Raw genomic sequence first — 21,063 nt, 5'->3', positions numbered from 1 at the left:
AGAAAACCCTGGAAATACGCTTAATTTTTTTTAATATGCTTTTTATAAGTGTCAGAAATTGGAAAAATAATTACATTAATGAGGTGTTCCAGCTATACCCTTTCTTGCCTTGTCACATGCTATATTCTATCGTGAGTCACATGTTCTAGGCAGGAACTTTTAGTTTGATTTATTCTTCTTGTGGTTTCTTGGGAAGATTGAACACGATTTGAAGAGATGTTCCTCCTATTCTAAAGTCCAATTTAGCTTAGATTTCAATTCCAGACAAAACCAGTCTTTTGATCTTTATTATGGTTTAAGAATTACAAGTGACTTTTGTATCATTTCCATTTGCCACCACTTAAGCCAGAGTAGTAGTGGAGGGTGGAGCTGAGCAAGCATAGTGGTGTTAAGCCATTCTATGTGATGTATTTAGTTTGTTTTGGTTGGTTGGGGTTTTTTTTGCCTTTTCTGAGCCATCACAGAAGGACTGTAAGATTGGTTCAAGGCCTGATAGCAAAATCTTCAATAATTAACATTTTTGAAGGAGAACTAGGATTAAAATACCCGTGCATAAACTTATATGCATTGCCACTAAGGTGCTACTGTCAGCTTTTTTTGGTAAATTCTTCTTCAGTCTTTTTTTTTTAATTTGTATAAGACAAGGCTGAGATAAGTGTGTTTCAATCTTGACGTGCTTTATACAAACCGGCACGGCATTATTAATTTTAATTCCTGGCTTGTTTAATGTTCTTAAAGATTGACCTTGTGTAACCAGTAATAATACATTGTCCATTACATAAGCTATGATTGGTATGCATTGTGTAAATATTTAAAGACAGAATATTTCCTATTGGAGTTAACAATTGATAGTATCCGGGTATGTGCCTAACCTGGCAAAGAATAATGTTGGGAAGCAGTAGCTTCAGAGCTAGTGTTAATATTTCCATTACTTGTATGTGCACATGTGTTACATGTATGTGCTGTGTGCTCTGTAATGGAGCAAGAGCCCTCCTTATGCTATATGAATATTCAGTGCCACTAGGAAGAGTGGGGTGTGTGCTGGAAGTGGTTTGGGGTTTGGGTTTTTCTTCTTCATTTTCTGAGCCTGGATTGGCAGGAACCGATATATGTCTTGTCATAAGTTACAGCAGCTAAAGCCTGCTCTGAGTCATGGGTTTTCAAAAGGTTTTTGATCTATGGACGGGTGCAGCGCTTCATGGAACGGGTGAAAGACAGTGGCCCTCTTATCTTTGGAGTAATCCATGAGCTTCACAAACAAAGGATCTTCTGGTCCCTAGAGAGGGGACCTGTCATTTTAAGTATGTGTCTTCTCTTCCAGAGGGACTGGAGCTTGCCCTGCGTGAGCACTGAGCTGGGCAGAAAGCAGCTCTGAGCGTGAAAGGTGTGTGAGAGCAAACCGGGAGCTGTATGCAAAGGGCAGCGTGGGCACTCCTGTACCAGTATGTCAGCTCCAGCAGCTCCAGAGGCATTTTGTGGTTAGATAGAGCAGTGACCACTCTGACTTCTATCCTTTGAAGGCATTAGTAACATCCTTTCAGTCTTTCCGTTAAGTTTGGGGGGTAAGAGGTATGGTGGAGCAGTGTACCAATTACCCACTGTTTCTTGGAGATCTCCAAGGCCCTGACAGATCAGTCTTCTGGCTAATTTGAGATGCAGCATAGAACAGATACCTGTTTATAAGCTCGTAGTATGGTCAAGCTATCTGCATCCCCCGTGCTAGTCCATCTCTCCTCCCATAGGTAAAAACGGTGGTGACGCTATGGCAGTATGAGCTTTAGCGTGTTTTAGGGACGGCAGGACAAGATTTTAAAGCATTTAAAAGGAAAGGAACATTTTATGTTTTTCCTCACAGGTTTTTAGTATCTTGCCTTTTTAAGGGTTAGGAGAAGGTAGCTGAAGAGCTCAGCAACTGGGTACTGCTGAAAGGGGTATCCCTGTCCTTTTGCAGGCTCTGGACATGGGGTCCTGCTCCCTCCCTTGCTGGAGCAAGTCACAGACGTCATCAAAAATCACTGTACAAAAATAAATGGTTTTCTGCGTGTTTGGTGAGCACAGCTGGCTTCCTGAAAGAAGGGACAAACACCAAAACCAGTTCAAAGGAGAAGGGAAGATGTTCAGAGCGTGCAGACGACCAGGACTGCTCTGGAAACAGAGAGCCATCACCTTTAGTATGCTGGGCACTCCAAAAGCAACAGGATGAGTAGCAGGGAGTAGCTTATAAGGCACCAAACAACACCAAATGAGTTTGGAATTGTCATTTCCTATACATCATTAATAAAAGTACAATAGGTCTTTGTTTCTTTCGGTTCAGATACATGAGAATAAGAAGAAAGAAACCCAGCTAATTCTCACTACCTGTAAGAAATTACAGTTATTCAGTACAAATATGCAATTGTACATAATTGTACAATTATGCTTCCAATAAAAGCCAGCATAAAAATGTTGCCTTTTATTGGAAACAAAGTTCATGGTGTTGACAGGTAAGGTTAACATCCTTGCTTTACGTATGCAAAGTAGATAGGGGAGAAAGACTAAACCTGGAAGATATTACTGCCTTCAGGACTAACTAATTTTTATATTTGCATTTATAAATTGTGAGGGTAATCACAGTACTCTTGCAAGCCTTGAAAAGTCTTAAAAAGTAAAGGAGGAAGTCCTAAACCTATATAGGCAGTGTCATATTGGACTTAGTTGCAGTAAGTTACTGAATACTTTGCAGAAAAGGCAGAAAACGGTAAAATAATTATGAATTGTCTCCTCTATGTTGGTGAAAGACCCTGGAGATCAATCTTTTAGGCTTTCTTTCTCTCTCTTTAGTAAAATTTAGCTGTGCTATTTAACTTACTACAACCATCCATTCTGAGGCAATAGTTTTCAGACATGTGCTTTTCTTTCAAATTCAAATTCAATTCAAATTCAAATTTTCCTTCAAACCTCACTGTGTTGTCAGAAAGCTTGTTGGTCGGTCCCCTCATTTTTAGGAAGTTGCTGCAGTGTCCAGACCTGAATTCCATAACTTATAAATTGGATCTGTAGGGCTATGCTGTTTTTTCCCCAGGTGCCTTTGATTGCTGCATAACAAGTATAGATGTTTCAGCATGTAGTTAATCATCAAAATGTTTTTCTCAGCTGAGATGAGCTTTCTTCCACCTTAGAAAATAATGCTTTCAAATGATGGAATCGGTAATGTTTGCTGGTCAGATCGTTCAATCATCTGGCAATGTAGCTATACTGTTCCTCTTTTAGTCACTTACTGATTTTCATGTGTCGTGCCATTTCTTCTGTATATGGGAAAATTCTAAAACTTTAACTTAAATAATAAGAAAAAATGGACAAGTAGAACCTTTTCCCTCATGTGAATCTTTCCTTGAAATCCCTGAATTCCAGTGGCATTTGACCTGGGCTAATAATAAGATATGGTAGAAATAACCTTATTTTAAAAAGACTCTTTAAAAATCCCAACAAAACAGCCATGGCTTCTCTCTGCCCCTCCCTTCCCCCAACCCACAAACTCTCTCCTCCAAGATCATGTAATTAAATAAATTTAAGGATTCTTTTCCTAAAAGTGAAATTTAGGAGTGGACAAAAAAGGAGCAAGAACCTGTATATTAAAAGTGAGTCATTGAGTTCTTTCCTAACAGAAGTTAAATTGCCTAAAGTTTGCAATACCACAGGCCTGATGTGATATTATTCTTTAAAAGTGCACTGGTGACTATAGTTGTGTGGGTTTATACGAAATCATATCAGATGACAGTCTGATCTGGAAATTGTAATGTAAATTAAATCATAAAATCTGAAGATATGTTACTGTTATGTGTAAAATAAGCAAATAAAAAGTACCCCTTGACATGTCTTCTTTAAAACTTTAAAAATGTGAAAATGCGGTATGATTTTTCAGTGGGTAAACTCTTGTTTCTGCTTGCCAGAGGAGCAAGAGCAATATGGCTGCTCTGGAAAATTCTAGTATAAATAGGCTTTTCTCCTTGACAATCTTCAAGATTTTTCAGGAAGCTTCCCACTCCCCCCACCCCCCACCCCCCCCAGCTACTTAGATTTTTTTTTTTCTGTTTTAGAAGAGCTTCAGTTTTTAAGTTTCTGGTTTTACTTTTTATAAATTAAACTTATTTTTGCTCCAAGTTAAACCCTTTGTGAATCCTCTAGAGAGATGGAGATCCCTAGCAAGCCTCAGATTGTATTTTAAGTAACAGTAGGAATATATTTATGGGCCAAATCTACTATATAATCATATTGTGCTATCCATAGCAATCTTAGATAAATCCAAGTTTTCAGCATTCTCAGTGGCTGCATGTCTTGCTGTACTCCTCTTTCTTACTGTGGTGCCCTAGAGAGGAAAATGTGCTTTTAAGAGAAGACGAGGATTATTTTCATTCCTTAGATATTCCATGAGACTGTTCCAGCCAGCCATTAAACTAACTTAAATAATCCATGGGAGAAAATAAGCTTATGTGTATGTCTTCAATTTGTTGTTATTCGGCTTTTTTGGTTTTGGTTTTTTTTTTTTGGGTGTGTGGCAGGGAATGAAATCTCAATTATTCTAACCACAGGCGCAAAGCTCTGTCATTTTTACTATTATTTGTTTCAAGGTGGAGGAAAGCCTGCTTGAGCAGGCAATTTGTGATTTTGTGAGGCTGCCTGACAGCTGTTAATAGAGATATAATTGGTTTTTGTTGAAGGTGAAATTTAGAATTGTGGAGAACATACTGAAATGATTCACGGTTTGCAAGGTGCTTGCAGGTCACCATACCTCATTAAATGAAAAGTGGGAGAAACCTGTCAGAACTCTTTACCTGCATATACATGGCACTGCAGAAGTAAAACTAATGCAAGGGCATCCACTTCCTAAAATCAGCTGCTGAAAGTGTTATGAATCATACCCTTTTTGTAATTCACATGTTGGGCAAATGGTTTTAGGACTCAGTTTTGTTACAGACGGTACCCTACCATGTTGAGGATTCACACTGAAGTCAGTTGGACTACTCATTCCTTGTGCAAATCACAGATACAAAACTGGCATTTAAGTTTACTGAGGGACAGATATATGGAAGTGTATTTTATATGAATATATTTGAATCTTTACCTTGTTGGAAAACAAGCAGCGTGATGTGTCTGTTGGAAGTATTTTACAGTTTGTATATGTCTGACTTCTCTTTTATCTCTCCATGCCTTTTTCTCATGTCTTCTGTACTGACTGCCAATTTCCAGTGAATAGGTTTTAAGCTTTGAATATTCTTTTTTTGTTCTTTTCCTTAAGAGATTTTAAAGTGGATTTTATGGCTTTTACCTTTGACCTTCTTCCTAGTATTTTGAATTATTCTGAAGTTAGCTAATTTTTTTTTAATATTTCCTTCCCCTCATCTTTTTTATTTCCAGTTTTACCTGGGTTCTTCTCTACATGTGTCTTTTGTGCATTTTCTCTCAGTGTTGTTGGTTCATATTAGTTTATCACAAATCTTCTGTTTCTTTCCTTCACTTATTCTTGCCTTTTTGTATACTGCTAAACAGAGCCTCGGAATGTATTTTTGCTTGACATCTGAGGTGCATTTTCAGAAAACATCAGAAACATACTCTTTGAAAAAATCTTTGTGCTTTTTAATTGGGAAAAAAGCTGACAGCTACATACAAGAATGAAGAAACAAAAGTGTTTCAGTAATCTCCTTTCTCTTCTGTTTTTCTATATCTAAGGAGTTGATTCTTTAAATAATTATTTTCAGGCAATCAGAAACTGAAAAGAAAACCTCTTTTAAATTAAGAATTCTACAGAATTATAGAACCTGCTTTTCTTCCTGCTTTTCTTCAGACTTATGTCTTTTCCTATGTGCATTGATACGAGACAGTCAGTTCATCTGTTCAGTAAATCCAAGATTGACTTCACTGTCAGAATCCCTCATAACAATATTGATTTGTTTTGTTTTCAGTGCAATGAAACTTCATTCTTTTTTGAAGCACGTAACAAGATCACATGCAAACATCTCTGGAAATGCTGTGTAGAACATCATACTTTTTTCAGGTGAGTGATGCAGAAGTTTTTGTTTCTTTATCAAAAGGAGAGAGACTATATTAAGAACTTTGTTATACCTACAGAGTGGTGTAACACAGGCTTGCTGCCTGGAAACACATTTTTCCTCTTGATTATAGAATGCTCTTAAAAGCTGATGCTTTTCCTTTTCTTACAATGATGTGAAGCAATAATTTTAAAATTGGGTAGTTTGGTGGTTTCCTTTGTCTGAGAATTCTTTTTGGAACAGTATCTCAGGTTGCATAAAGTAGGCTTTAACAGAAATACCCACAAATGTCTATGCCAGGATTTAAGCAGCCATATACATTTTTACATATTTAACCACCAAATTTTCTGTAGCAGAAATTGACTTGAGTGAGGCTTTTGGATTTCAGACACTATTTTCTACAATGCACAGAATTTTTTTTTTCATAGAAAGACTCATTGAATTTTTATAATGTTTTGCTAACTTATTGAAGTGTATAAAATATTACATATCTCAAAACACTTTCTTTTACTGTTGCAAAAACACTAACAGAAATGTGCAAGGATGTCTAGCTAGGAACTGATCGATAGGATGCTTGAGATTGGCTTCAACAGTGCTGTAAATGAGTAAGCTCAGAATCCCTCCTGCGGTCTCATTACTGTGGCGTAATGTTTTTGCCTGCTCCTGTGAAATATTAAGTGAAAGGCTGCTGTTGCCAGCAGTTTACAGTAGACCCTGAAATAAAGAGGCATGTAATCAAAAGAGAAGGCATAAACATGTGGCTTCTCAATGCCATAAGGGTCTGCCTGGAGGCAGGGATGAAGAGGAACTAGCAGAAAACTATTTTTTGTGGAATCCAAAGTTTGTATTTCTCTTTTCTTTTCTTGGGGAGGGGACTGTAATTGAGACCTATCTATGTAAATTACTCTGTTGTTTTATTTTTCAAACTACATAGAGTGCCAGAGAATGAATCAAGCTCTCTATCAAGAAAATTCAGCAAGTTTGGATCCATAGGTTATAAACATCGTTACAGGTGAATTTATTTCATTGTTTAAACTTCAATTAATTCCTTCTTCATTCCTTCTTTTCTCCTTGTTTCTTTCAATGAAAGAAAAACCCCACCCAGACTATGACTCAGAGCAGTTCTGCTGACAAAGCATCAATCAGGGCCATTTTAGCAGGCTCTCTTTGGGAGTCTGGCAGTTTTGGGACAAATGTGAGTTACTTCTCATTCTCTGGATCCCCAGAGTTGCGTGAGGCCTGCTGTAGCCTGTAGTGAAAGTGACAGCAGCCATGGCAATGCTTTAAGTCAAAATCTCCTTACAAGTCCTGAAATTATGTTCATGCCCTTAATGTTTTTTCCTGTCCACTGGGGAATACCAAAATGAGGAGGCACGTTGACTGCCACCTTTCTTCTGGGAATTAGCAAAGGGTTGGTGTAAAGAAGGTGTAGAAAGTCCATAACTCATTTACGGCTGCAGTTGAGCTTTGATGAGGAATGGTTGTGTCTTGATTGGAAGGGTTGTGTCAAATCCTGTAGCAGTACTGCTGCTGCAGCGCTATTCATTTAAGAACAAAAGTGAGGGCAGATCTGAAGGAAGATGGGTGTATCTTTTCTAACTGGAATAGCTGGCGAAGTTGGATAAGCATTCAAGGCTGCAAGCCTTGAAAGATGCAGTAAACTTCATACTAACGGTGTATAGGGAGCACTTAGTCTCAATTTTACCCCGACTTAACCAGACAGTGTGACATAAGGGGCAGTTAATCTGGTTTAAGATCCTCCAGCTGCTGTGCCACAAACAACCAGCAGAATATAGGATGCAGTTAAAATTGTAAGACGTCAGAAACTCAGTAGTTTTTACTGAGTTTTATTGAAACATTATGTTTTTAAGTCTGTTGAAGTGACAAGGACTTTGTCTGTTGTGTAAGGCACTTGATTTGGCAATTGGCAGCCACTGTTTTAAATCCAGTTGTCACATTGGCTGAGCAATTTTGAACCAAATAATTTATGGCCTGATTTTTAGAATTGCTTTATAGTTGTGTATTCAGGGAGCCTGAAAGGGAAGGTGGAAAGCAGCAAATGAAAACCACATCTGAAAGCCAGGCCCCTTTCTTTTTCCATTTCCACTTTCCCTGTTGGTCGAGTGGGGATAAAAATAGTTTTTCATCTTCTGTAGCTATTTTGAAGCTGCTGGGTGAAAAGGGCACATTTACTATAATTTTTTTTTTTTTTTTTCCACGGCCTGCAAATATACCAGGTTTGTTTAGGTTTATTTTTGGCTTGTCCATCTGTTTCTCCTTCCTGGCTGTATTTCCACCATCACTCAAAAAATACATGGTTCATAATGAGTAAGGCTGACAATCATTAGTTAAGCAGTTCTTCGTCACTCCTTCTTAGGAAGACTTTCCTAAAAGCAAGAAAACCATAACCCCAAATTTCTCTAGCAGCTCCTGCATTGGAGTTAGTATCTGTGGTAGGTACTAACAGCACTGTGTAATAGTAGCTCTATTACACTTGTCATCGGTCAAGATTGCAGCAGGGCACTGGTGCTGGGGAGGAGAAAGCTTTGTACTTATCAAGAGCTTCACATCCATTTAAAAAAAAAACATACCATGAAGCAGTTAACTGTGTTTGAGTTGTTCCTGCTGGTGGTGTATTTAAATTTGTCTTCCTTTTTAATGAGTTTCAAATTACAAATGGTTATTTGTGATATGGATTGCCATGTTGGGATGATAGTCATTACTGACAGCTATACTTATACCGTTAGTTTTGTCTAGGACACATTAAAGTATCTATTTCCCTTCTGGTGTGAAGTATTCCCAGTTTTGCTGCAGGGATTCTTGAGGACTCCCCCTGGCTTGAGTGGATGTTCTAGAAAATGTGGGTTGTGGTGTCTAGTTGCACTATATTGATTATACAGTTTTAATGATAAACAGTGATAATCAGTTATTGTTTGACATGTTAACTCTTGTGTTGGAATTCAGAGCAGCAGCACGAGCATTTTCATGTGCTTTGAGAATCTTCTCTTTGCTTATCTGTCAGCTTTGATTGTCTTCTGTCTTTCACTTTGGTCCCTGTTGTAGCACCAAAAGCAGTGACAGTGTTGTGTATCCGTTTACATCGTTAGCAGAAACCATAATCCCACTGTTTGGTTGATTGTGTAAGGGGACCATACTAGTATATTTTGGTGCTTTTTAAAATTTTTTTTTAAATAAATCTTCTAGGCACTTCTCATTAGGTGGCAGACAGTTTTCAGGAAAGCAATTTCCTTGTCTTAGGATCAGATGCTTTGGTTAGTATGTGCAGGTGTTATTATGAGTGGAAGGTTTTATCTCCAGACATTTTGTTAAAATTGCTCCTGGAATTTGCAAGCCTGGCAAGGTTGCCGAATTTAAAAGTTGAGTAGAAGTGTCATCTGGCAAACTTGGGAGCAAACCCACCATTAAATCGAATATCAAAAACCAGCATTACTGTGATGTAATGTTAGAATTTAGGGTATTTTTGTCCTTTGATTCTTTTCCAAATTTTTAGAAGATAAAATTCTGCAGTGCTGACTACCCCTGTGGCACTGTTGGTGAAAATGCAATCATCCTACTAAAGTCTGTTTGCATAACTTAGAAAATCTACGTATATCATGCCTTTATAGTTGCTTGGTGCTTACTAGTATGATACCTGTTTACTTCAAAGTCATTGAGCTGCAGGTCTTTAAGCAACTGGGAGTTAATACTAACAATTACTTCTCTTGTGTAGTAAGTTTCCAGAAGCAAAGATGGAATTTTGGGGAGGAACATGAGGCATGTTTTACATTTTTGTTAGGAACACTTTATTCTACTCAATTGCATGGAGAGGAACATTAAAATGAGCGTTCAAGAATTGGAACTTAATAATTTATACAAATTGTGCGATGAAGAGGAGCCTTACTGTAAATGGCAGTCGGGAATTCTACTCAACTTACTATCATTTGGGCCTGTGTTACTGAGAATACTTTATTACAGTTTGGTTTGCACAGGGTTTTCCACACCCTTTAGGTTGTCATTCCACATGGCAAAGAAGTAGTCCTTTAATGACTAGAACTGAACAATGTTTAAGATGTGTTTTCCTGAGATAAAAACTTACAGAAATAATTGAGGAAGCAATCAAATTATTTAAGAAAGTCTTATGTTAGAATATTTGAGGTTACAAAAGGTTACACTATCTTAGCCTCTTCCTAATAAACCAGCATTTTGTTTTATTTGCTTAGCTCCTCCTGAGGATACCCCATATGGGACAGGTTGGCACAATCTCTTGATGATTCTGTGAATAACTGATTAAAAAGAGTCAGGGTAGGGCTACTCTGCAGGAAAACCAGAGCTGGGATGAGAAGTGAATAGCTAACAAAACATGCTGCCCAAACCCCATGCATTTTTTTCAATCTAAAGATCTTCTGTTTCTTTGATAATTTTTCCAAGTGTTTTCCCATGATTTTGTTGTGTTTTCAAGTGGCAGGACATCTTTGCAGATGACCAGAGACCCTTCTGTGCAGCTCCCACGGCCTGACCAGTGCATTGAAAGAAGTCGCAGCAAGACTTACCCCAAAAGAACACAACAGACCGGTAAGTCCTTCTCTGCTGGGCCTGTGGAGAGATGTCTTCCTTGGTTCGTTTTCAAGAGGCGACTTGGATTTGCTAGTGTCCTCAAGCATCTCTCAGAATGGATTATCTCTTTTGCCTTAGGTCAGTATTTATACCTAACCTTATTTGGAGCCAAAAACTCCAGCTTTGTGGGTAAATGTAAAACAGATAGTGTGGATCCAATATGATAAAACCCCATGTTTGTAGGTCTAATGTAAAGTATGAGAGGAAAGTTTGAAAGCAGGCAGCAAGAACATTTTTTTTTTTTCAGGAGTCCTGTCTCTCGCGAAAGAATTTTATACATCCTGTGTCTTGGTTTGTATCCCATTGTTCCAGCTGTTTGATCTAAGGTGTCTCTCTTGTACATCCTCTTCCCAGTTCAAGGGAAGTATCCCTTTATTTCGATATTAACTGGAACAGAAGTTAGTGCTGTGCCCTCTGCAATTTTAACATGCTTTGGATGGGAGCTGGAAATCTATTCTGCACGCTGAAGATGTCAGGGGAAGCTGGAAGTTTTTACAGGTGTTAGAAGAAACATATAAGATTAAGCACAGATCACAGGAGTCATGCCCAGAATAATGGATGTTTCCTGAAATTTAATAATAGAGGCAAAAAGTTTTTCTAATATCAAGCTCCAGTTCTACATGTGATTAGGCGTGTGTGCTTAGCATCATCTACGACATCCGTCACACAGATTTCAGTTGAACTTGTGCATGGAATTAAGTGTATGTGTGCTAGCAGTTTGAGAAAAAACTTTAAAATGGGCTTTAAAAGGTAAGCAGGATTTCTCTTTATCATGGATTAGTACGGCATTATAGACTTTTGAGAGTCCCCATTTTTTTAAAAAGAGAGGAGGTGTATACATCTGGAAACCTCCCATGTTTATTCTGAATCCTATCTTTTGGCTCAGAAACAAAGCTGGTGTGTTCTGCCTTTTGGTTGCAGTGGGTCTTGGAGTGTAGCGTAATTAAAAGTGTTGCCCTTGGAAAATGCAAGCAGTTTACAATAGTTGGGTTTTTTAAAATTTAGTTTTATTTAGTTAAATGTAAGAAGAGAAGGATTGCTTTGCTGATTGTGATATCTTTTTTGTTGTGTCTGCAGTTGTCAGAGGGTGCCTGAGAGGACAAGAAGCTATTCACTCTTGAACCTAGTGACTTAGACATTTGTTCAGCTGGGCTGTCCCATTCTTAGAGCGGTAGTTCAAGATGATGAACGTTTCCCACCTCATTAGTCCCTAGTTCAGTTGGGCAGAAAATTGTGTGGCTAATCAGAGGTAAATGTGTCAGCTGAAACTCAGCCATAAGTTGAAATTCATGTTTGCCTTAGAACAGGCAGTGAAAGTCAGTCTGCATCGCTGTAAGGGTGTCTGCGTGTGTTGATTTTTTTTATCTCTTTGACTGGAATTGTGTGGAAAATGGAAACCTTCCCATGGCCCTGTTCTGCTGATGTAGTGTGATGCAGAATTCTCTGGGTAATGCATGTTTGTTGTTTTGGTGGATTTAAGTACTTTGCTTTACTTTAAAATAAAAAAGCTGCTTTTTCACCATCTTACTTGTATGTGCTTGTGTAATCTATATCACCCATCTGGGTGTCTTGCTCTTAATTCAACTTAATTGATTACTCATGTGTTCCAAATGTGCAGTCATTTCCCACTGGGGCAGGTGTTATTACCTCAAATGATTTTTAAATTTAATGAATTTGTTTTATTTCCCACTTAAAATATGGGCTACAGGAAGAGAGCTATGTCATTCAAATTCCATCTTTCCCTATTAATGAGCATATTGCTTACTCTTCATTTTTTCACGAAAATGATAAACACATTTCACGATGTGTTTATCACAAAATTTTTTCACAATGATAAACACCTGGTAATCTTTCTCCATTTAAATGGGCTTTCAGATGCAGAAAGCAAACTACTTCTCCTCCATGTGTCAGACACCAGGTGACAGTCTGTTGCACATCGCTGGGATAAATCCACCCCTTTTTACCTAAAGTGGTTCTTGGATATAACAAAGTCCATTTCACGTAATAAATCAAGTCTGTCTGATGTATTTCAAGCATCACTTGGTTAAAAATACCAACCCAATGTAGATTTTGCTTTTACAGAATATTTTTTATCGTGGAAATGAGCCTGCTGGTGTAAATAGTTTCATGAGCTACTTGAAACTTTCCCTGACTGAAATGTTTGAGAGAACAGGATGACATGTCTTCTTAAAATAAATATTCCTTTTACATAATGAAATTGTGCTGATGTTTATCATTGATGGCTAGTCCTTTGTTCTTGATTTTGTGGTTCTGGTATGACGTAATAAGATTCAATGTGCCTTGTTCAACATTTTAAATTTGGCAATTTTAGTTTGCATGTATTACATATTTCTGAAGGTGTTTTCTGCCAAATGCCACTTAAATTAGGATCCAGCTGTACATGCCTTATAATTTAGCTTTTTGGAATGAAAATCAGAGTTCAATTTACTCTCCCCAAACCCAGTAAAAACTTACAAATAGTGCTTATTCAATAACTTCCTTCCACCTTCTCTGAGTTCAGCATCTTGCTTAAATTGACAAGCTGAGTGCATGAAAAGCTTCCTTTCTGCAGCCAGTTCAATTAGCCATTCCGGTTCTGTTTATTTTTTTAATCCATTGGTGCCAGTAATGGGACCAGCCACAGCAGTGGTTTGGGGACAATTAGATGAACCAGTAGCTACAAGTGCATGGCTGTAGCCAGTGCAGTCGGCATTGCCTCCATCGTAGAGGTGTCTGTGAAGTGCTAAAGCCTCTAACCTCTGGCATCCCATTAAACTGTTTTCCCTTGGTTGTTCTTTTTGAATACATGTTCTGGTGTTACAAGCAGTTGCATAGTATGTGGTTTTTATATTTTTTTTTTCTGTCACCTGAAGGTAGAGGTTACCTATCTTACGCAGAGCCCAGTGACTAAAAATGTTTCTTTGTCTCCCTGGTCCGCTAAAGTATGCTAAAGTCATTAGGACTGCAGCCACTTGGTGAACTCTGGGTTAAGAGTTGGAGTAGGTGCCAAGACAATGATAGAAAATACTTACTTTTATGTTTCCAGTAAAAGTATTTGTGCTTTAAGAGAGGGATTGGAGGATATGATACTGTGAACAGAGAGAAACTAGCTTTGTTGTATAAAAACTACTGCCATTGGCTGATTCCCCTGATAGGATAGACAGTGTAGACAGCTTGGCTTTAGCATAGAAGATTATTTTCCTAGAATACAGATGACAGTGGTTTAAAATGTAGTAATCTCCCTTTTGTCACTTGCTTGGTACATTTTGTATCTCAGTCGTTCTAGGGTCAGTGGAAAAATCAGACCAGGAAACTTGAATGGCTATGCAATCAATGTTTTTATATTAGTGCAATATTTTATGTTTGTGCGTGTATCTTTAGGTTGGCATTCAAGTTGGTGTTCAGTTGGAGAAGTGTTTTTTGTTTTGTTCTGTAAAGTCTTATATGTGGGATATGCATAGCTTTTTTTTGTTTGCTTATTCTCTCCCTTTTCATTTCAGCTGAGAGAGAGTTACAGTTGCATTTTCTTCTGGTTGCAAATCACAAACTCAAACACCGAACAGGATCTCTCATTATTCTCTCTTAGGGCAAGACTGGTAATGTTCAGCTTTCGCAACAGTGCGAAAGGGTGAAAGCGTTCATTATTCTTTTGGCTGAATCCTGTACGCGCAAAGGTCCTTGGGAACGTCCTCTCTGGACAAACATTGATGTGACCAGACCTGTTGCCGTGGGTCTGAATTTATTCGGTGATGGGAAACACATTGCTTTGGGTTTGTTGTTGTTTGGTAGCTGAGGACTTGATTTGTCCCTGCCTCGCATGCTGGGTAGTGGTATCAACTAGTGTAAAGTAAGTGCTGCCATTCTGATTGAAAAGCCAGGTGGAGAATCAGGGGTGGGTATTAAAATTATGATGCTGTCTGTTTCATAGTAGTCCCTAAGCAGTCACAGGCAGTCACAGTCCCTGCCCTGACTGACTTACATATGACCACAGACACCTGTCATTACCCTGCTTCACCAGCCTCTGCTGTGGTAGCTAGAGCTGCTGGTCTGGCGCATTCAAAGTCACAAACCTTTTCTGTGAAAGTTGTGAGATCGGGTTTGAAAGTTAAATTTTAGAAAATGAATCTTGGGGTAATTTTATCTATTTACTTCTTTATTTACTTTGAGCTTTACACTTTTGAAGTTTTTTTGTTTAATCCCAGGTTTTTTAAAAGGATGGATGTGACCTCTTCTACATTTCATGCATGTGGTGTGAGATGCACAAACCCTTGAGGCTACAGCTTTGAAAACTAGCTTGGAAAATAAACATTATCACAGAGTAGACTATGCTAGCGTAGGCATATGGAGGTCCATTCATTTTTGTAGGCTCTTCGTAACACACAGTGCAAAGCATGAGCTCTTACTGCATGTTTTCCTTATGGTCACACTATCTTCTGCTCTCATTAGTAGATTTAAATACAAACACTACTTCCAGATAACGTCAGTGAAACGGTTTTAGTTGATAAGCAACAGGCAGGACAAGCTAATTAGCTGGCTAGCCTCCTGAGGTTTCGGACATTTGAGTTTTTTAAAATGTCTGTTTAAATTGAATGCACGAATCAGCATCAAAGATGGCTGTAAAAGGGAATCGAAGTGTGTGCATTCACCTTACCGGAAAAGTTCATTGCAGTGAATGCCGACTGACTTATCTGAGAAAAGGTAAACAACCAGGAAAACCTGCTAGAAGTGAGATGTTCAAGATTTCTGGCTATCTAAGGTATTTTTGAGAGGCATATTACCTTGGCATGTAAGAAACAGTGGTATAGATAAGTTATTGCAATGAGCTTAGTGTTTGGACAGATTTTCTGGAGTCTGTTTTTTTTTACATTAGGAATACTGTGTCATACAGAGGTGTATGTTCGTAGGACAGTACTGTAGTTAGTAAAAGATACACAGGGTGGAACATACTTAAAGGCAATTATTACGGTTTCTGTAAGTGTGATCAGAAAGCTCCTAATTAAGCTAGCTATTGGTACACAGGAATTGTACAGCAAGAACTTTTTTTTGCCCTTGTTGTGGGCAGTGGTGGAGTCAAACATAGCTAATATGAGGTCTTGTCTCAGCAGAAAGCTGTTCTGCATTTCTGGATGGATTCTGCGTCTGTGTGATAGTGACCAGTGTGTTGTCTTTTCTTTAGTTTTTCCTCAACTAAGTACTTGCTGAAATAGTAGAGTGGTAACCTGGGGAGCCAACAGGGAGAGGGATCTGCTTTCTTTTTAAGGATTTACTAGTACTGGCTGCTCCAAAAGCTGAGGTATCCCATGTAGGTAGGGACTGCAGCACCAGCCTTCGTGCAGGGCACTGAAGGAGTTGCAGAGGCATCATACACTTTCTGCACTTGGGTGGACTGACTCTGCATCGCATAACCCCCCATCTCCTGACAGCTGGCAATGACTGGGTGTTAGCAGAGTGGTAAGGAAGGCTGTTGCCAAACATGGCAAAGGATTAGTTCTGGAGATGGCTATGACTTTTGTAGCACTTGACCCTTGGCTCTTTTTTCTGGCAGTTGTCTCATAGCTGTGATGTGTTTTGGAGCATGAGTTCTCACTGCTCCATCAAGTGATGAGCACTCTGAGGGGCTTAATTGGAAGCTACCTCAGTTACACAGTAGTATGTGAACTACTGAAATTATTTCCCTTGGTTGAAAAGGTCATATCTTTACTGATTTCAATACTTCTGTGAGCCAAATTATTATAGTGGGTTATTTTATCTTATGTATTTGACGGCCTAGGACAGGCAAACTAAATGTACCTGCATGCAAAAAAATATGGCCAGAAACCCCAAGATATCCTTGACCTGCTCCATGTTTATTTCACTACTAGTACCTTCTTTAAAGGTGGGAAATTTCTGCTTCCTGCTGCTGTGTGATGCCTTTATTTATTTGTGATTTTTGACTGTAGGCATCCTTCTCTTTTTAGAGGTTAGAGGAAGAATGTTTAACATTTTTATCAAATTTTTATTATTTTTAACATTTTTATCAAAGACATAGACAGAGGGATTGAGAGCACCATCAGCAAGTTTGCAGATGACACCAAGCTGTGTGGTGTTGTCGATACACCAGGGGGACGGGATGTCATTCAGAGGGACCTGGACAGGCTGGAGAGGTGGGCCCAGGTGAACCTCATGAGGTTCAACAAAAGCAAGTGCAGGATTCTGCACCCGGGAAGAAACAATCCTCAGTATAAATACAGACTGGGGGATGAGGTATTAGAAAGCAGCCCTGAGGAAAGGGACTTGGGGGTGCTGATTGACAAGAAGCTGGACATGAGCAGGCAATGTGCTCTCGCAGCCCAGAAGGCCAATCACATCCTGGGCTGCATCAAAAGAAGTGTTGCCAGCAGGTCCAGAGAGGTGATTCTGCCACTTTGCTCTGGTGAGACCTCACCTGGAGTACTGTGTGCAGGTCTGGAGCCCTCAATATAGAAACGACATGGACCTGATGGAGCGGGTCCAGAGGAGGGCCACCAAAATGATCAGGGGGCTGGAGCACCTCTCCTATGAGGACAGACTGAGGGAGATGGGGTTGTTTAGCTTGGAGAAAAGGAGGCTCCGGGGAGACCTCATAGCGGCCTTCCAGTACCTGAGGGGGGCCTACAGGAAGGCTGGGGAGGGTCTGTTTACAAAGGCCTGCAGCGACCGGACGAGGGGCAATGGTTTTAAGCTGGAGAAGGGGAGATTTAGATTGGATATTAGGAAAAAATTCTTTACCATGAGGGTGGTGGAACACTGGAACAGGTTGCCCAGGGAGGTGGTTGAGGCCCCTTCCCTTGAGATATTCAAGGTGAAGCTCGACGAGGCCCTGGGAAACCTTCTCTAGTTGGGGGTGTCCCTGCTGACTGCAGGGAGGTCGGACTAGATGACCTTTGGAGGTCCCTTCCGGCCTGGACCAATCTATGAATCTATGAATTTTTGTAGTAGTTTTTTATGGCCTTAATGAAGATTGGTGATTCTTTTTCTGATAATGTTCTCATTCACATTAATTCAATAAAGTTTTTCATTCAGTAATTCTGTCTTTTTACCAAGCAGGCCATAGTGGCAGTGTAGCTATTGTTTCGTTCTTGGAAACAGAAAATAACTCTATGTGCAGGCACTCAGTGCTTCCAAGAGTCTGGAGAGTTGGTTGTCTCTTATTGCATAAAAGTAAGGATTTGTTCAGAATTCCAAAGCTTTTCTTTCCTTTCTGTCTGTGAATCTGTGCCCATTCTAGATTTCCTTCTTCAAAATACTCAAAATTCTTCTTAGTGCTTATGCTTGTGTAAACAGAAAGTGCCTTGAAGGAGCAAATACTGTACGAGACAGGACCCAGGCTGCTCCCCTTCCCTGCCAGGCATCAGTCTGAAAAACTAAATAGGGAAAGGAGTAAATTACTTCATTAGAAGTGGTGAGGTCACACATGGAAAGGGCTCGGCTGAGTTGCTTAAGCAAAGGTGACTAGTTCCACTTGGGACCCACTGCACAGTGGATGAGGCATCTGCAGATTTAACCTGTAGGAGAGGCAGTTGATGGCCAGACAAGATGCCTTAGGATATCTCAAGTATTTTTGTTGAAGTAGAGGAGAGTCCGAAGACTTTGTATGTCAGAGGGGTGGAATGGAAAGTTGATGGGGATTGTTAAGAAGTTCTTTCTCTGAAATTATGGAGACAACTTACTGCACCACAGCTTAAGACATTACATTCTAGCTTTAGCCAAAGCAAAAAAGCTTTGAGTTTGTACCACTGTATTAACAGCAGTATGATGCTGTTACTTGTGTCCAGAGGACATAGTATTTCTTTGTATAGCAGTCTTAGAGGCTTCAGTCAATCATCTGTTTCATTATCTTCAATGAACATGCTTGGAGTCCTGTCCAGAGCTGATGCAAATCAGCAGTGATGTTGCTTTGTTGTTTTACTTGACATCTGTTTCTGGAGGTGGTAACAGTTTTGTGAGAAATGACTGAAGTTGCCAGTTAGATGCAAAGAGAGTGTGTGAACTGAAGAAAAATTTCAGATTAATATTAATAGCACAGCATGGAAAGTAAAATTACAGCACCAGTAGGAACAAACCTGTCTTAATGATTAATATATTTACATACCAAACTGAACAGTTCTTTTTTTTTTTTGTTCATGATACTGAACTGTGTATGTCTGTAGAGCATAATCTTATCACACCACTTTGGCATTAACCCAGTATGAAATAGCCAGGTTCCCGTGGCCTTCAGTGTTCCTAAATAATGAATACACAAATCTGTTTCTTTGAAGCATGTTGTATGTGGGGCTCAAAAAGAAGGGAAAGTGCTTGTTCCTCCTGCTTCTTCAGGTTCCCTTTCATGGGTCAGATGGGGACTTCAGTGCCAACAGTGCGAAAAGTGTAGGATCAAAATGGAAGGAGTATTGGGCAGAAAACTGGAAAGTAGGCAGATAACTTTCAAATATTGGCCAAAAGTTTATGATGGAAACTGATCCTTAGCTGTCTCTGTCAGAGTATTACCCTTTATTGTCCCACTCTATTTGCATTATTAGTTTTCTAATCCATTGATTTACAGTTACTGTTTTCCTGGTCATAGCTTGGGATATATTAGTGTTGTGTTGCACTATGTTGCTACATAAATTTGAAATGGTTTCTTAGAGCAAACATATTCGTCTTGCTTTACCATCTAATCTAATGATTTCTTTCGAGGCTGTAGTTACTACATTGGAGATTCCCAAGCTTTTTCATAGCCTGTATTCTTGTCACACCTTTCTTCTTCTTGTTGACTGAGCAGGGAATTCCCTTCTGGTGGCAGCGGCATAGCATCTCTTTGAGAACAACAGCTTCAAACTCCTCTGTCTCATGTGGAAGAGTAATGAATGCCCTGCATGTTGAACTTTCTTGTGATGTGATATAACTAGAAGTAAGGGTGGGACACAAAAGTGCGATGTCTTGTGTATCATATCTCATGCTGCACTGTGTTCAGTAGGTGATTATGCTGAATAGGTGTGCAAGCATATATGCTACAAGACTGTTCTGTTTATGGTCTGTTTTTTTTTTTTTGGTTTTTTTTTTAGGATCTAAGAACATGAGCCAGATTACAACAAACGGGGAAAAGGAAGGAACTACCAAAATTGTTGCACCTTCCCCTGTGAAAAGGTAAGTAGACCAGCAGTTCCCTTACAACTTTTAAGAGATTGTGTATTGCATTGGATAAAAGAACATATTTAGTAATCATTAGTAACAGTTTATCCTGCCCTTAAGTTTAAACCATCTGATTTTCTGCTGACAAGGGTCAGAGAATATTACCCAGCAATTCATTTTAACAAACCCTGATCTTCTGATGAACCTGGAACAGAGGCTCCACGTGACACACAGTTTGGAAACCCACAAACTGGGACAAATTAATGGGAAAGCAAATAGTCTCAGTTTTAAATAGGAAAAAAACAGGTAATGACCTAAGGGGCACTGGTCAGGGTAGTCCTGTGGAGTCCTGTGTGTCTCTTGGGAGCTGTGGGTTGGCTGGCAGGACCCTCAGGCCATGGCTCTTCTCTTCTGCCTCCGCACTCTGGTTGGGATGTGTGGGCAGGGAAGAGCTGGGCATGGCCTGTCTCCCAGCGGTGCTATTAATCTTGCAGTCCACTACCTGTTACACCAGTAAATCCAGAACACAACTTATGAGTATTTGTGCCTGATCTTTAGGAGCAGTAAATTGCCAGGGCTTCTCTGGACTTCCGTGATCTGCTGTGTTTAATTATCAGTGCTGAAGGGCACATCTCTGGTTATTAGACATATTTGAGAGAAGGTGGTCAGGCTCAGATTCAGAAAGGGGTTTATATCCCCACCCTTAATTTTAGGTGGAATTTGGATGCTTGAATCAAAGAGTGGTCTGACATAATAATGAGTCAAAAACTTGGCACCTAACTTTTTTGCTTATTTGCCTGAATGTCTGTCTCTGCATGCCCAGTAACCCTGACAAGTTTTTTTGAGCTGAGCAACTCTGGCCTTATCTCTCTATTGAAGCTGTAGTTTTCATATACTAGGTATCTGGACTGACCTCTGGGGAAGGGTGTAAAACATTTACTGCAAATACTTGGTGGATAGTGTTTCCTATTGCCTAATATTTCCCCCCACAAAGAAGAGCTGAGTTTAATTGCTTCCTTAATTTGAGGGAAATTGAATCCAATATTCTAGCCCTTAGAAGATAATACTGATCATGGGGTAAAAGAAAGTTTATGATTTTGCCACTTGGTCATGCTGAAGCTAGGCCATTGAGCAGAAAACAATACAGAGGGATATAAATACTTGAAGGGAGGGTGCAAAGAGGATGGAGCCAGGCTCTTTTCAGTGGTGCCCAGGGACAGAAGCAGAGGCAATTGGCACAGACTGAAATGCAGGAGGTTCCCTCTGAACATCAGGAAACACTTTTTCACTGTGA

General features: G+C 39.5%; 1 protein-coding gene across 1 annotated transcript in view; it reads left to right on the top strand.

Annotated features, from left to right (window-relative positions):
• Positions 1 to 21,063, top strand: part of EPB41L4A (erythrocyte membrane protein band 4.1 like 4A) — a 131,784-nt gene that overhangs the window by 81,000 nt on the left and 29,721 nt on the right. The window contains exons 10-13 of the mRNA XM_074165933.1: positions 5,940 to 6,031; positions 6,961 to 7,038; positions 10,486 to 10,598; positions 19,703 to 19,784. Coding sequence (XP_074022034.1) covers positions 5,940 to 6,031; positions 6,961 to 7,038; positions 10,486 to 10,598; positions 19,703 to 19,784 — 365 coding nt within the window. The remainder of the gene's footprint in view (positions 1 to 5,939; positions 6,032 to 6,960; positions 7,039 to 10,485; positions 10,599 to 19,702; positions 19,785 to 21,063) is intronic.

Source organism: Numenius arquata, chromosome Z (assembly GCF_964106895.1).
Source record: "Numenius arquata chromosome Z, bNumArq3.hap1.1, whole genome shotgun sequence".
Lineage (NCBI taxonomy): Eukaryota > Metazoa > Chordata > Aves > Charadriiformes > Scolopacidae > Numenius > Numenius arquata.
This window is presented reverse-complemented; position numbering and strand designations above follow the sequence as displayed.